At 41.1% G+C, this 14151-nt stretch overlaps 1 protein-coding gene across 1 annotated transcript in view; it reads right to left on the bottom strand.

Annotated features, from left to right (window-relative positions):
* The window catches only part of NMNAT2 (nicotinamide nucleotide adenylyltransferase 2), a 69732-nt gene that overhangs the window by 14713 nt on the left and 40868 nt on the right, over positions 1–14151 (bottom strand). Inside the window, exon 3 of the mRNA XM_088447210.1 lies at positions 7923–7990. Coding sequence (XP_088303336.1) covers positions 7923–7990 — 68 coding nt within the window. The remainder of the gene's footprint in view (positions 1–7922; positions 7991–14151) is intronic.

The following is a 14151-nucleotide window of genomic DNA, read 5'->3' on the forward strand; positions in this document are numbered from 1 at the left end:
TTATCAAGGTAAGCCGAGCTGGGTTACAGACATCTCTTAAATACCCCCCCACCGACTGTGGCACCAATCAGGTGTCTAATGCAGTGGAGTTCTCCTATCATTGTGGGCTAAGTATTGATGTCCCGCCTATTCCCCTTAGATTGACAGCGCAACCACGTTTCCCTAGATTGATGACGTCATCCCAAGGAACCTCAATGGATCCCTAATGCATAGATGTCATCTCAGACATGAGTAATCAAACTCCGGTTTGTAACGCAAAACGTCGTTAATAATGCATGATGATTTACAACAGAAAGCTATGTTTGTTTAATAATAGCGTGTAATCATGTAGCCAAAATCTCCTACATCAGTTTGTAGTAGAATGGGGTAAAATATATTAGACTTATAAGTCACGTGATCTCCATCATCGTTATACAGCCTTTTCAGGATGTCTAATCATGAGTAGATAGGTCAATCAATAGTAAATTCAGTGATGGTAATCAAGTGCCTATTAATGAAGAATTATTGTTATATTATGATAGCATTCTAGATGACACTGTAAAAAACAAAATAAAATAAAATATTATATTAATTACTCTATAAGATATATTTATATACAGATAATAAAATAAAAATAAAAATAAAATTTGAAAGTATTGAAAAGTGAAATAAATAAAATAATCTTAAATATTATAAATGTTAACATGTCTTATTTGACATGAGTGTAGGTCGTGACATTGTATAAGTGTTACCAAATACTAATAAATATAGATATGAGGACAATAAAGCTGTCCATTTAATGATACAGTGCATAACTACTCATTCTACTGTGTTAATAATAAAATATAAAAAGGTGGGAAAAATGGACATCTTGAAAAAATAATTTCAGTTGTGCAAAAAAAATTTTTTTTTTGAAGAAAATATATTGATATTAGATGTGAAAATAAAATAAAAACGCTTATTGGTGATATCAACCTATATAAAAAGATGTGCATGCAATGTATATATGTAGATGGAAAACAGTGAGATAAAGTGCATATAGTAAAAAGAAGGGTATAAATAATCTATTTCATACATATTAATAATTGGTAGATATTATTGAATGAAATGTCATTCCAAGGAATGCAAAATAATACATATTGTTACATAGCTATTGGTCAACCTAAAAAAGGCGCGTAACTATTCTCTTTGTTTAAGCCTTTAGGTGACAGGGTGTCCATAAGAAAAATAAATTTTGTCTCTTGTTTCAAGAGCTCACGGTCCACATCACCCCCTCTAATATTCAAGTTAATTTTCTTCATCCCAAAGGCTGTTAAACCCTTTGGGTTGCTTCCATGATATTTAAAAAAATGTCTGGCCACTGGTGTTAAAGACTTGAACATTTGTCTATCCCGTTCTACATTTCTTATACTCCCAATATGTTCTAGGAGTCTTTTCTTGAGGGGTCTTTTTGTCTTTCCAATATAGCTTTTACCACATGGGCATTGTAAATTGTAAATGATTCTTGCTGAATCACAATTGATGTGCTCCTTGATATCCCAAGTTTTGTTATATTTATCTCGAAAGCTATTAGTGGTGACCATGATTGAACAGGCCTTACAGTTTCCACATTTTCTCGATCCTTTTTTCAAAAATAATTCTTTTTTAGGGGAATCCAGATGGCTATGAACCAAAATGTCTCTAAGGTTTCTAGATCTTCTCCAGCTCATCTGGATCCTATCCCCAACTATTTTCATTAAATCATGATCGGTATATGTAAGATGTGTAGATGTTTGTGTAGGATTTCTTGAATGTTTCTCCATTCATGACAGAAAGTCCCAATAAATCTTACACTCTCCTGTTCTTTCACTTTCTTCTTTGGGATTAAAAGTTGTTCCCTAGTGTACATCTTGGTGTCTTTGTACGCTTTTCTAATGGTTCTCCCACTGTATCCTCGAGCTTTCAACCTGGTACTCAATTGTTGTGATCGTATTTGGAAAGTATGTTCTTCAGAACAATTCCGCTTCATGCGTAAAAATTCCCCTTTCGGTAGTCCTCTCAACACAGGGGGGAAATGTGAACTTTTATTGTGTAATATACTATTTGTTGAGGTATGCTATCATAATATAACAATGATTCTTCATTAATAGGCACTTGATTACCATCACTGAGTTTACTATTGATTGACCTATCTACTCATGATTAGACATCCTGAAAAGGCTGTATAACGATGATGGAGATCACGTGACTTATAAGTCTAATATATTTTACACCATTCTACTACAAACTGATGTAGAAGATTTTGGCTACATGATTACACGCTATTATTAAACAAACATAGCTTTCTGTTGTAAATCTCCATGCATTATTAACGACGTTTTGCGTTACAAACCGGAGTTTGATTACTCATGTCTGAGATGACATCTATGCATTAGGGATCCATTGAGGTTCCTTGGGATGACGTCATCAATCTAGGGAAACGTTGTTGCACTGTCAATCTAAGGGGAATAGGCGGGACATCAATACTTAGCCCACAATGATAGGAGGACTCCACTGCATTAGACACCTGATTGGTGCCACAGTCGGTGGGGGGGTATTTAAGAGATGTCTGTAACCCAGCTCGGCTTACCTTGATAAAGCCTTATAGCGAAACGCCGCGCCGGTCATGCGGCGCTACCTCTATTCAATTTTATATTAATGTGTTATTATGTTTGATGTCCCTGCATCATGAATCCTGTATATTGTAAAATGTGAACAATAACATGGGCTATTTCCACCTTGGGTTATGATCTATATCATACAGACGATTAGAACAGTCTGAATACTCAAAGTGTATGTGATACTGAATAGCTCACTGATTTGCATAAATCTCCCAGGCATACTTTAGCCAGTTAAATACCTATAGAAGCTTATGTTAAAGTGAGACAAGATTATATAAAATATTTTTGGTATTGTATGATACCACTTATGAATATATATGTTTACTAATCAATATACCATTACTTTGCGGATGGTTAAATTACTTTAATAGTATTAGCATTTCTAATAAACTACAGTGGAGTAATAAATATCATCTAGTTGGTTAACAGCAGATCCAACTAACATGATATGTCAGAGCTGTGATATGATGTGTATGTAATCACCTCATGAGAAATTATATGTGATTTTATTAAGATAGACAGAATCTCCCAAAGATATTTGAGGATAGATTGACTGTCAATATATTACATGGGATATTGCTAGATAGATATAATTTCTCAATACCATCTCAGATATAGATATAGTCCTGTTTGTTAGAACATCACACATGTTACCATTAATAATAAGCAGGGTTCATTAATATTAATATTTTTGTGGAGGGATTCTTTATATATATATTGAAGTGTGAGAACACTATACCAAATAAGATATACATTATAATCACCTCTAACACACTGGAATATTGTATGAAATTATAGGAGCGTTGCCGAAAATGTTCTTTTGAGAACACTTATTTTATATTACACTTTTTTCATACTTTTGACACTATCTATTTATATTTTAATTATTTTCGCTATTACCTGAGAACATTTTAGTAATCATTCAATAAAAGTTATATTTTAATTTGTTTAGTGCACCATCATAGGACATTTCTTTCTCTTTCTTGTTGTTTTGATTCCTATTAGTATGTCCATGGTAGCACCCCCTTAGAAATGTACTATTAAAAGGGGTCATTTATTTCTTTCTCTTTCTTGTTGTTACGTCTATATATAACCTGCTGCGCACTTAATTTCTACATCTATATATACCCTGCTATACTCTAGAATTCATAGACCTACAAATAACCTACTGCAGTCTCTAGAATTCCTACACCTACATATAACCTGCTGTCCTCAAGAATTCCTATACGTACATATGTCCGTTATCCTCTAGAATTTCTACACCTACATATACCCTGTTATCCTCTAGAATTCCTACACCTACATATAACTTGCTGTTTTCTAGAATTCAGAAACCTACTTAAAACCCACTGTAGTCCTCTAGAATTCCTACACCTACATATAACTTACAGCAGTCCTCTATCATTCCTAGACTTACATATACCCTACTATCTTCTAGAATTCCTACAACTACAAATATCATGATATCCTCTAAAATTCCTACACCTATATATATCCTGCTGTCCCCTAGAATTCATACATCTATATAACCTCCTACAGTCCTCTAGAATTTACACTTGTATGCTCTAGAATTCCTACACCTACATATAACCTGCTGCTCACTAGAATTCCTACATCTACAAATAACCTGCTATCCTCTAGAATTCCTACATTTAGACTTTTATGCTCTAGAATTCCAACACCTACATTTACACTTTTATGCTTTAGAATTCCTACATCTACATATAACCTGCTGTTCACTAGAATTCCTACATCTACAAATAACCTGCTATCCTCTATAATTCATACACCTACATTTAACCTACTGCAGTTTTCTAGAATTCCTAAACTTACATATAACCTGCTGTCCTCTAGAATTCCTTCCTACACCTACAAATAACCTGCTATCCTCTAGAATTCATACACCTACATATAGCTTACTTCAGTCCTCTAGAATTTCTACACCTACATACATTATAACCCTCTGTTCTCTAGAATTCCTAGACCTACATATAATCTGGTTTCTTCTAGTATTCCTAGACCTACATATACTCTGCTATGCCCTGGAATTCATACACCTACATATAAACTGCTATCCTCTAGAATTCAACACCTACAAATACCATGCTATCCTCTAGAATTCCCACACTTACCATGCTATGCTCTACAATTCCTATATCTACATATAAATGGCTGTCCTCTAGAATTCCTACACCGACATATAACCTGATGTCCACTACAATTCCTACACCTACTAATACCCTACTATCATCTAGAATTCCTACACCTAGCCTGCAATCCTCTACAATTGATACAACTACATATACCTTGCTATCCTCTGCAATTACTACACCTACTAATACCCTACTATCCTCTACAATTCCTACACCTAGCCTGCTATTCTCTACCATTCCTATACCTACATATTAGGGATGTGCAGGCTCGGATAGGTTCGAGTTTGCACGTGGAGTTCGGATTTTTCCCTCCAAAAAAACGGAACTCAGAACGAGGCAAAACGTCATCTTACATGGACGAACATCATCATTCCTGGTCTTTTGTCCAGGAATGATGATGTTCGTCCATGTAAGATGACGTTTTGCCTCGTTCTGAGTTCCGTTTTTTTGGAGGGAAAAATCCGAACTCCACGTGCAAACTCGAACCTATCCGAGCCTGCACATCCCTACTACATATACCTTGCTATCCTCTACAATTACTACACCTACTAATACCCTACTATCCTCTAGAATTACTACACCTACTAATACCCTACTATCATCTAGAATTCCTACACCTAGCCTGCTATCCTCTACAATTCCAACACCTACATATACCTTGCTATCCTCTGCAATTCCTACACCTACTAATACCCTACTATCCTCTACAATTCCTACACCTACATATACCTTGCTATCCTCTGCAATTCCTACACCTACTAATACCCTACTATCCTCTACAATTCCTACACCTACATATACCTTGCTGTCCTCTGCAATTACTACACCTACTAATACCCTACACGTAAGGCGTGAGAGCGGTGTGACTCAGTAGTGCCGAATGTCTGCCTTTTTATGCAACTTTTTACCTTCAAATGCGTCTTATTTGCACAGTGAAACGAATAGAACGCACAAGCAGCTTCTGCTGATTAAAATGACATGCGGCATGTCTATATTCTTTATTCGACTGCAGATGCATCTGCATGCGAAATGCTACGTCACAGTGTCAGCGGCTGTGACACTGTAACATAGCATATCGCAAGTAGATACACCCACAGTTGCCCACAGAACATAGGCATGCCGCATATCATTTTACTCAGCAGAAGCTGCTTGTGCGGCCTGCTTGCCTTGACGTGTGAATAAGACAAATTTGATGGTAAAAAGTCACACGGCATGGCACGACGTGAAGGGCTGTTTAAAGCACAAGGAGGCTAGATGTATGAGTACACAGCTGTACTAATTTACAGTACATGTACTCCTGGACTGATACATTCAATTATACTGTCATTTAAGTGTTCAATAAAGATTAATCTGCGAACATATTGTGAATCATTGTACATCAAGACTGCACTCATTTATACACACAGATAGTGATATACATGCAGAACAAGATAGAGGGGCCTAGTTACTAAGCAGTGTTGGGAGACAGAGTGAAAAGTGATAAGAAAGTGATAAGGTGCCAGCCAATCAGCTCCCAACTGTCATCTTACAGGCTGTGTTTGAAAAATGACAGTTGGTAGCCTATTGGCTGGCACCTTATCACTTTTCACTCTGTCTCCTAACACTGCTTAGTAAATAGACCCCAAGTAGCATAATGCAGCTGCACACACACAGGCTGATATACTGACATCAGATGGAACCAGCTCTATACAGATGTTTTTATAGAACAAATAATATGTACTGAAAATCCTATACAACTTGAGAAGGGGGATTGTTTACTACACCAGAGGTTCCCAAACTTCACCATTACAGTCCAGGTTTTAAGGATATCCATGCTTGAGCACGTGACTTAATTAGTACCTCAATCAAAACCTTGACTGTAATGGCGGAGTTTGGGAACCTCAGCACTGCACAATGCACTTTATTTCTTTACAGATAATGACCCTTTGCCTTTATCATCCATATACATCTGTTGCTTCCATTAGAGTTGTTTATGTGACTATTTGTCAGCCCTCACTCTTTTCCTGTCACTGTGTTATTATTGTTTTATACTTTTTGTCTCTTGCTAGACTTTCATTTTACTTAAATATTCCCCTTATTTATATCAGTGGCCGAGGGATACATCTAGAACCACAACGGGACTGACGCGGCTGTGTGCTGAGTTGCAGTGGGAGACCAGGGAGACTGTTCGCTGCCGCTAAGCAGCAGCAGTCTCCTCTCCTCTGTCTGTTGGGGGTGAGGGTGATCACATTGATCGCGCCCCTCCCTGGATTTACGCCGGGCTGAGGGGCTCACAACGCCCCCCTCCCCGGCGTCTTTTTACTTTTGTTTTCTTTCTATAGGGGAGTGGCCATGTCTCCTGCTATTAGGCTACCCCCCCCTGCCAGTAATGGGGCTCGGGCTCGCTGTCTATGGCCCTGGGTGCATAATGGTGGGCATGGGATGGGACAGTGGTGGGCATGAGGTTGTTAATCTGAACATAGGGCAGTATGTAAGGGGTATGTGGCTACATAGGCATGCTGAATATGGGCTGTGCGGGGATATATGGGTTGCTATGAACAGTAATGACTTTTATGCATTACAGGTCATACTATAAATATATTATTTTTGAATTTGGCGCATTTGGTATAGACGATTTCACCCTACTGAATATATGCAATTTCCTTTTAGTGCCTATCTGTGTCCTCCATGCTCCTCCCTTGTGAAGGTCACCAACAATGTCACCCTCCATACCTAAGGACAGCACTATTATAGAAAGTGTATCTCAATCTACAGATAACCTTTCATTTTCTACAGTGGCTTCTGCTCCACCGGAGGTTTCTGTCCTCCCTGAGCTCACCTTAGGACACCTGAGTGTTCTGCCCCAGTCACACTCCCCACCTGCCACAGTGCTACAGGTAACATTAATCCTGTGCAATTCCTGTACCTACAGATAACCTGTCAACTACAAGTCCTATTCACCTATAGATTACTGTAGAATTACTGTGAGCAACCTGCTAATTAGTACAACTTCCTACATCTGCAGTTCAGCCCATCACCTTTTACAGCACCCACAGCCATTGGCACATGAAAATGAAATAAAAGCTGGAACATTATAGAACAATGCTATTTTCTGTCATCTGCAACACTCTCAGCTCCTAATTGCCCCCACGTGCCCCAGACCCAATCTCACCGGATCCAATCGGAGTTCTGCACAGCCAGCTGGCACATAGTGAGACGATGACGACTTGAGACCAGACCCTAAAGAACATACATAGGCAATGAGATCATGATTATGAAATAAACAGAATAGTATTAGTATAACCGATGGCATATCCCATAACACAGGAACATAACATCAAAGTAAGCAATATTACAAAATACTTAATGTATAAATGCCCTTAGTATGATTCATTTCATTTTTATTTTAAAAAGACTATACTGAACTATGGGCCTGATTCAGACCCGCTCGCTAGAATGTGTTCGCTCGTGCCTGGACAATTTTCACATTCTACGCATACGTACGCATCGCAGTGCGCGTGCGTGAACCAGTGCAGATATCGGGAAGCGTTCGCTCACTGCGTATAGACAGCCCAGCAGAGTGAGTAACAGGAGAGGCCTTTTGTGTGTGGTAACAGGGGCAGGCCATTAAAAAAAGGGAGAGTGGAGGTGCAACCCAGGCGTGCCTGAGCGTCTCAACTACGTTTCAGAGGCGTGCATAATCAAGAGGCAGCGTCATAGTACACATCACCTGGCTGGTTTTTACACTGAAGTGCTCGCAGTGCTTGCGGCAGGATATGGTCAACCACAAGCGCTCCGAAAGTAACCGATGTACCGATGGTTGCATACACTTCCTGGAGATGACGTGCGCAAGTGGGCGTCATAAGACAGGCTGGTGGGCGTCTGCATACACAAAGCGATCGCACGGCAAGACATAGTGGGCGCGCTAATGCCTTGCTGTGCGATCGCCTGCCTACCCATATTTGCATACGCTAAGTGCGAGCGTACGCATCTAGCGAGCGGGTCTCAATCGAGCCCTATATTTTATTTGGAAAAACAATACAGCTTCCTGTTGAGTAAAATAAAGGTACTCCCATGAGTAAAATAAAGATAGTCCCATGAGTAAAATAAAGGTACTCCCATGAGTAAAATAAAGGTACTCCCATGAGTAAAATAAAGATAGTCACATGAGTAAAATAAAGGTACTCCCATGAGCAAAATAAAGGCACTCCCATGAGTAAAATAAAGATAGTCCCATGAGTAAAATAAAGGTACTCCCATGAGTAAAATAAACGTACTTCCATGAGTAAAATAAAGATAGTCCCATGAGTAAAATAAAGGTACTCCCATGAGTAAAATAAAGGTACTCCCATGAGTAAAATTGTTCAAAACATATCGCTTAATAAAGCTAGGCATGAATTTTTATCATGAGCCTGTGGAGCTGTTACATTGGAGTTTGTGGCCTGGGAATCATATCACCTCAACCGTGGATTGGAGCAACTTATGTCCAAAAGTTATACTGCAGATGCACAGTAAATAAAGAATCACAACAAGAAAGAATCATATTACAAAAATGATCTCAACTCTTGTTATCCTTTTATTACAGTTAAGGAGACAATTGCATTGATGTTCACTGTCTATACCAATAGCTGCACCTTATAACATCAATGTGAGTAATTTACGCACACAGCAGAGGCTGACATTTTGTGGGATATTAATACTGATCATTTGGATTCCCTCAAAAACTAGCCACTTTGTGCCTCATGCCTCAGCAATGTTACCAGTGCATACTGAATTAATAGGTTGCATTCTCTCAGAAGGATGGACTCCACCATACATAGGTCTTAGGTGTACTTTAATGCATTTATAATTAAATTACAGAAGAATGAGAGAGAATGAATATTAGTGAAAAGCAAATGACCAACAAAAGTAAGACAGGGGAACGACTGACAACTCATGATCTGGTGAGAAAGTCAAATTATTTAGAACAGGGATGGACAACCTGATACACTTCAGGGGCTGCATTGGGTGACCTCTTAGGGGTCTATTTACTAAGCCTTGGAGAGAGATAAAATGAAGAGATAAAGTACCAGCCAATCAGCTCCTAACTGCCATGTCACAGGCTGTTTGAAAAATGAGTTAGGAGCTGGTTGGTTGGTACTTTATCTCCATCCAAGGCTCAGTACTGTAAATAGACCCCTTAAGCTGCATACACACTAGACGATTTTTATGAACGATATGGAGGATAACGATGTGGTTAACGATATATCGTTCATATCGTTCAGTGTGTATGCAGTGAATGACCAACGATGAGCGCTTCTGCGGGTCGTTAACAATGTCTTTTGTTGTACGTACGTACATGCAGGCCAATCTGACGAAATCATCAAGAATTGCCTGTTCAGAGATGTGGCAGGATGACTTCACTGAAAAAGATCTTTAAAGCTATCTCTCAGTGTGTACACTCAATATTGTTTGTCCTGCACTACAGAAAGTTCAAGGGAACTCTTTCACCAATATCGGTCATACAGCACATCGTCTAGTGTGTATGAGCCTATAGGGGTCTAGTTACTAAGCAGTGTTAGGAGACAGAGTGAAAAGTGATAAGAAAGTGATAAGGTGCCAGCCAATCAGCTCCCAACTGTCATCTCACAGGCTGTGTTTGAAAAGACTCAGGGGTCTAGTTACTAAGCAGTGTTAGGAGACAGAGTGAAAAGTGATAAGGTGCTAGCCAATCAGCTCCCAACTGTCATTTTTCAAACACAGCCTGTGAGATGACAGTTGGGAGCTGATTGGCTTAGTAACTAGACCCCTGAGTCTTTAAAAGGCCTGCACATTGGGAATCGAATGCAAACTGTTTTTGCCTGATGTTGCAGCAGTCTGATTTACTACCTTATGCTATTGTAAATTTCTGTAGGGCTAACGCGGGGATCCATATGGCTTCATGCAGGAAGCAGATGCGTCCACTGTTTTCCGTCTACAGCCGCAACCTTCACCATTCATATCAACACTTGTACCAGCCCCAAGCTATGTGCAAGAGATCCACCCGAAACTGGCTTCCCATCTCTACATGCCCCCGACACTCCTATAACACCAAACTTTGTACTAAGCCTTGGAGAGAGATAAAGTGGATACATATAAAGTACCAACCAATCATCTCCTAACTGTCATTTTTCAAACACAGCCTGCAAAGTGACAGTTAGGAGCTGATTGGTTGGTAATTTATCTCTATCCACTTTATCTCTCTCCAAGGCTTAGTACATAGACCCCTTTGAGAGAACCAGCAAAGATCCATACTACTGAGAACCATCAGAAGATACTCAAAAATGCATATATAGGCATCTGTGCATGCGCTGTATACTAAAACTCACTATTTGATAAAGAGCATCAGCCCCCTTATCTTAAACTCACTAATAAATCAAAAGAAGAGACACTTAACTGTAATAACATATCATCACGCATGACAAGCAAGAGTTACAAGGTACCATAAACAAATCCATCAATAAAGCAGGAAGGAGTTGGCAGCCACAGGGAAAGGCTCAGGCCTGTTGTCCATCACTAATTTAGCCAGTGGTATAGGAGCTCCCCTTCACATTTCCCCCTTATCTGGCTATTTTAAGAGCTGTCAGGCTGCAGGAAAATCGTGATAATCATAAGTTTCCTCTAAAGCATTGTGAGGAGATTTGCAACGTGTTTACTGGTATAAGACAGACTAAGCTACAACACAGGTGCACTGCCAAGTCTATCAATGAAAGTGGAACTAATATGCCCTTGCCGGATGCTGGCAGAAGTAGTGTACAGTTTGTCGCTGTTTTAAAACAGACTGTTAGGAAAAGCTTTATGAGGTCTTGTTACATTCTAACATTAGATATACTATACAGTGCACTATGGGGCACATTCCAAATATAGCCACTGTCAGTGTGAGTCTAGGTTATAAAGGACCCTCTACTGAGCTGAAATCAATGAGAAAATATACAATTTGGCATAGGAATATTACAGTCAAGATGCAAAACCACTTAAGATGTCTGTATAATTTGGGGGCTCTAGGATAAAATAAATACACTTCTACCACTGAGGATTACATGACCCTGATGGATCCTTGTGAACTGTAACGACCAGTCCAAACACGTCACTTTGATTGAAGGAAAACCCTATGGGGTAACCCATTTGGGTGGCTGGGTACATATCGTGTCTCATAACCAGTAGGTTTTATTTGTTGGTTGCAGCTTTAATTCTTATAACTAGTTCCAGAAACAGGAAGAAATCAGTGAAATAATTTCAGAAATGAATAAAAATAAGTATCTGCACAATTATACAGAGTGTGGGAGCTACTAGAAGTCTTGGGTCAGCTTGTACCTATTACTGAGTATGGGCACCTATTATTCATAGAAATAAAGCCTTGCTCACACCAAGGTCAGGGACAGCATCTCCCAAAAATAAACCATAAGGAAAAGGAGAGAATTAGCTTAAAGCTGGGTACACACTAGACGGTATATTGGACGATTTGTCGCTTTGAGGTGACTCAAAATGACAAATTGTCCACGTTGTCCAGTGTGGACACACTAGTGCGCCAGTGGCATATCTACAATGGGTGCAGTGTGTACTGGGCACACGGGCCCCGGGTCCAGGGGGGCCCCGCACCGCACACCCTGCACCCATATTATTTTAAACTTACCTTCCGTGGTCCCGCGTCGGGTGTCAGCACTGCTCAGAACACCAGAAAATGGCAGCCGAAGCCATTGTTCTTGTGTTCTGCGAACACGTAGTAGTACTAATGCTTCGGTGGCTGGCTAGCCGCGTCAGTCGGCTGCCGGTCACCGGGGAGAGAGGAGGGGACCCGTACGGGGAGTGCACACGGGCCCCCTCCTCTCTCAAGATGCCCCTGTATTGCGCACTCCCGTGCGTCGTTTATCGTATCTTCAGATCTGCCTGGCAGATCTCAAGATCTGGTGGCCCACAACAAGTTTCTGGATGTGGTGTGGGAACAATATATCGGGCGGTCGTACACCAGATCGTGCAGTGTGTATGGACCATCCGATATCTCGTGCTGTCGCATCTGCTGTCGCTTGGTACACACATCGTCTAGTGTGTACCCGGCATAACATGTGAAAATATAGACAATGTTGATTGGAGGAGAGAGCTAAGAGAATGATGGAAGAAGAGAGGTGAGCTGGCTGCACTGAGTGAAGCACAATAGAATCAGCCGAAGACTGTACGGGAGAAGAATGATGGCTTGGTACCAAGTATAACAAGAGCTGTTATCAAGAGCTAGATAAGAATATCTGATACAAACACAGAGGGCCTGATTCAGACCCACTTGCAAGCGGCTGTCCGCTCGCAAGTGGGTCGATGTTGTGCTCTGCGCATGCGCACGACGGCGGGAGCTCCGTCGTGCGCATGCACCAGACGCGACGAGCGAAGGACTTTCCTTCGCTCGTTGTGTCTGATCAAAGGGGGCGTGCTGTCGATGTTGATTGACAGCACGCCCCCTTTGGTGGGCGTGCCGGGGGCGTGCCTCCCTGACGGGGGCGTTCCCACGGGAACGCCTCCCGTCAGAAGCCGGCCCACTGACATCACTAGTGATGTCAGTGGGAGTGATTTTGGCTCTGATAGAGCCAAAATCACTCCGGGGCTTGCGGTTGAAAACCTCAACCGCAGGCTCCGGCTCGCAGTTTCGATGGTCGCGATGGTCACGACCATCGCGGCCATCAAACTGCACGCTCGTATAGGCTGTGGGTGGTGACCCACAGCTATACGAGCGTCCAGGAGGACGCTCCATTTTTATGGAGGGCGGCCCTCATTCAGAGCGTGCGCTCTGCTCAGAGCGTACGGCTCTGAATGAGGGCCAGAATCTTTATATATTTGTCTCTGGAACAGGACACAATGTGCTGACGGTTGCAGCAGTAACTGACATGTATTTTAGGAAAGCTATAGTCACTGATATGCACAAAAAGCATTTAAGTAGCTCAGACATAGGACCTCATTCAGAGTCGCTCATATGCATCCAATGTTTCTAAACCACGCATGCATACGGTTAGTTGTGCGCATGTGCGTACGAGACCTTGCGATCCAAAATGCTGTCGATCGTACGGCTTACGAGCAGGAAGTGGCTTCCGAGAGGTGATTGACATGAAAGGCCGTTTGTGGGTGTTGACGGGGGGGGGGGGGGGTGGTCTGAAAACTCAGGCGTTCCTCACCGTTTTCAGGGAGTTTTAGGGGCGTACATAAATTACGATGTAATTTCAACACAAGCGGCCGCAACCATCAGAAGAAAATGAACATACAGCAACTGACAACGACTGACAACGATTGACTCGATCGCTAGCTGCTATCACTCGCTAGTTAGAGGAGGTGCATTGTTCACGTATGGGCGTCACTTTGGTTGCAACCGACCAGCCGTGCGACTGCTTCTTTTTTCAGTTTCG

The sequence above is a fragment of the Taudactylus pleione genome, unplaced genomic scaffold (genome assembly GCF_031769625.1).
Source record: "Taudactylus pleione unplaced genomic scaffold, aTauple2 ptg000423l, whole genome shotgun sequence".
Classification (NCBI taxonomy): Eukaryota; Metazoa; Chordata; class Amphibia; order Anura; family Myobatrachidae; genus Taudactylus; species Taudactylus pleione.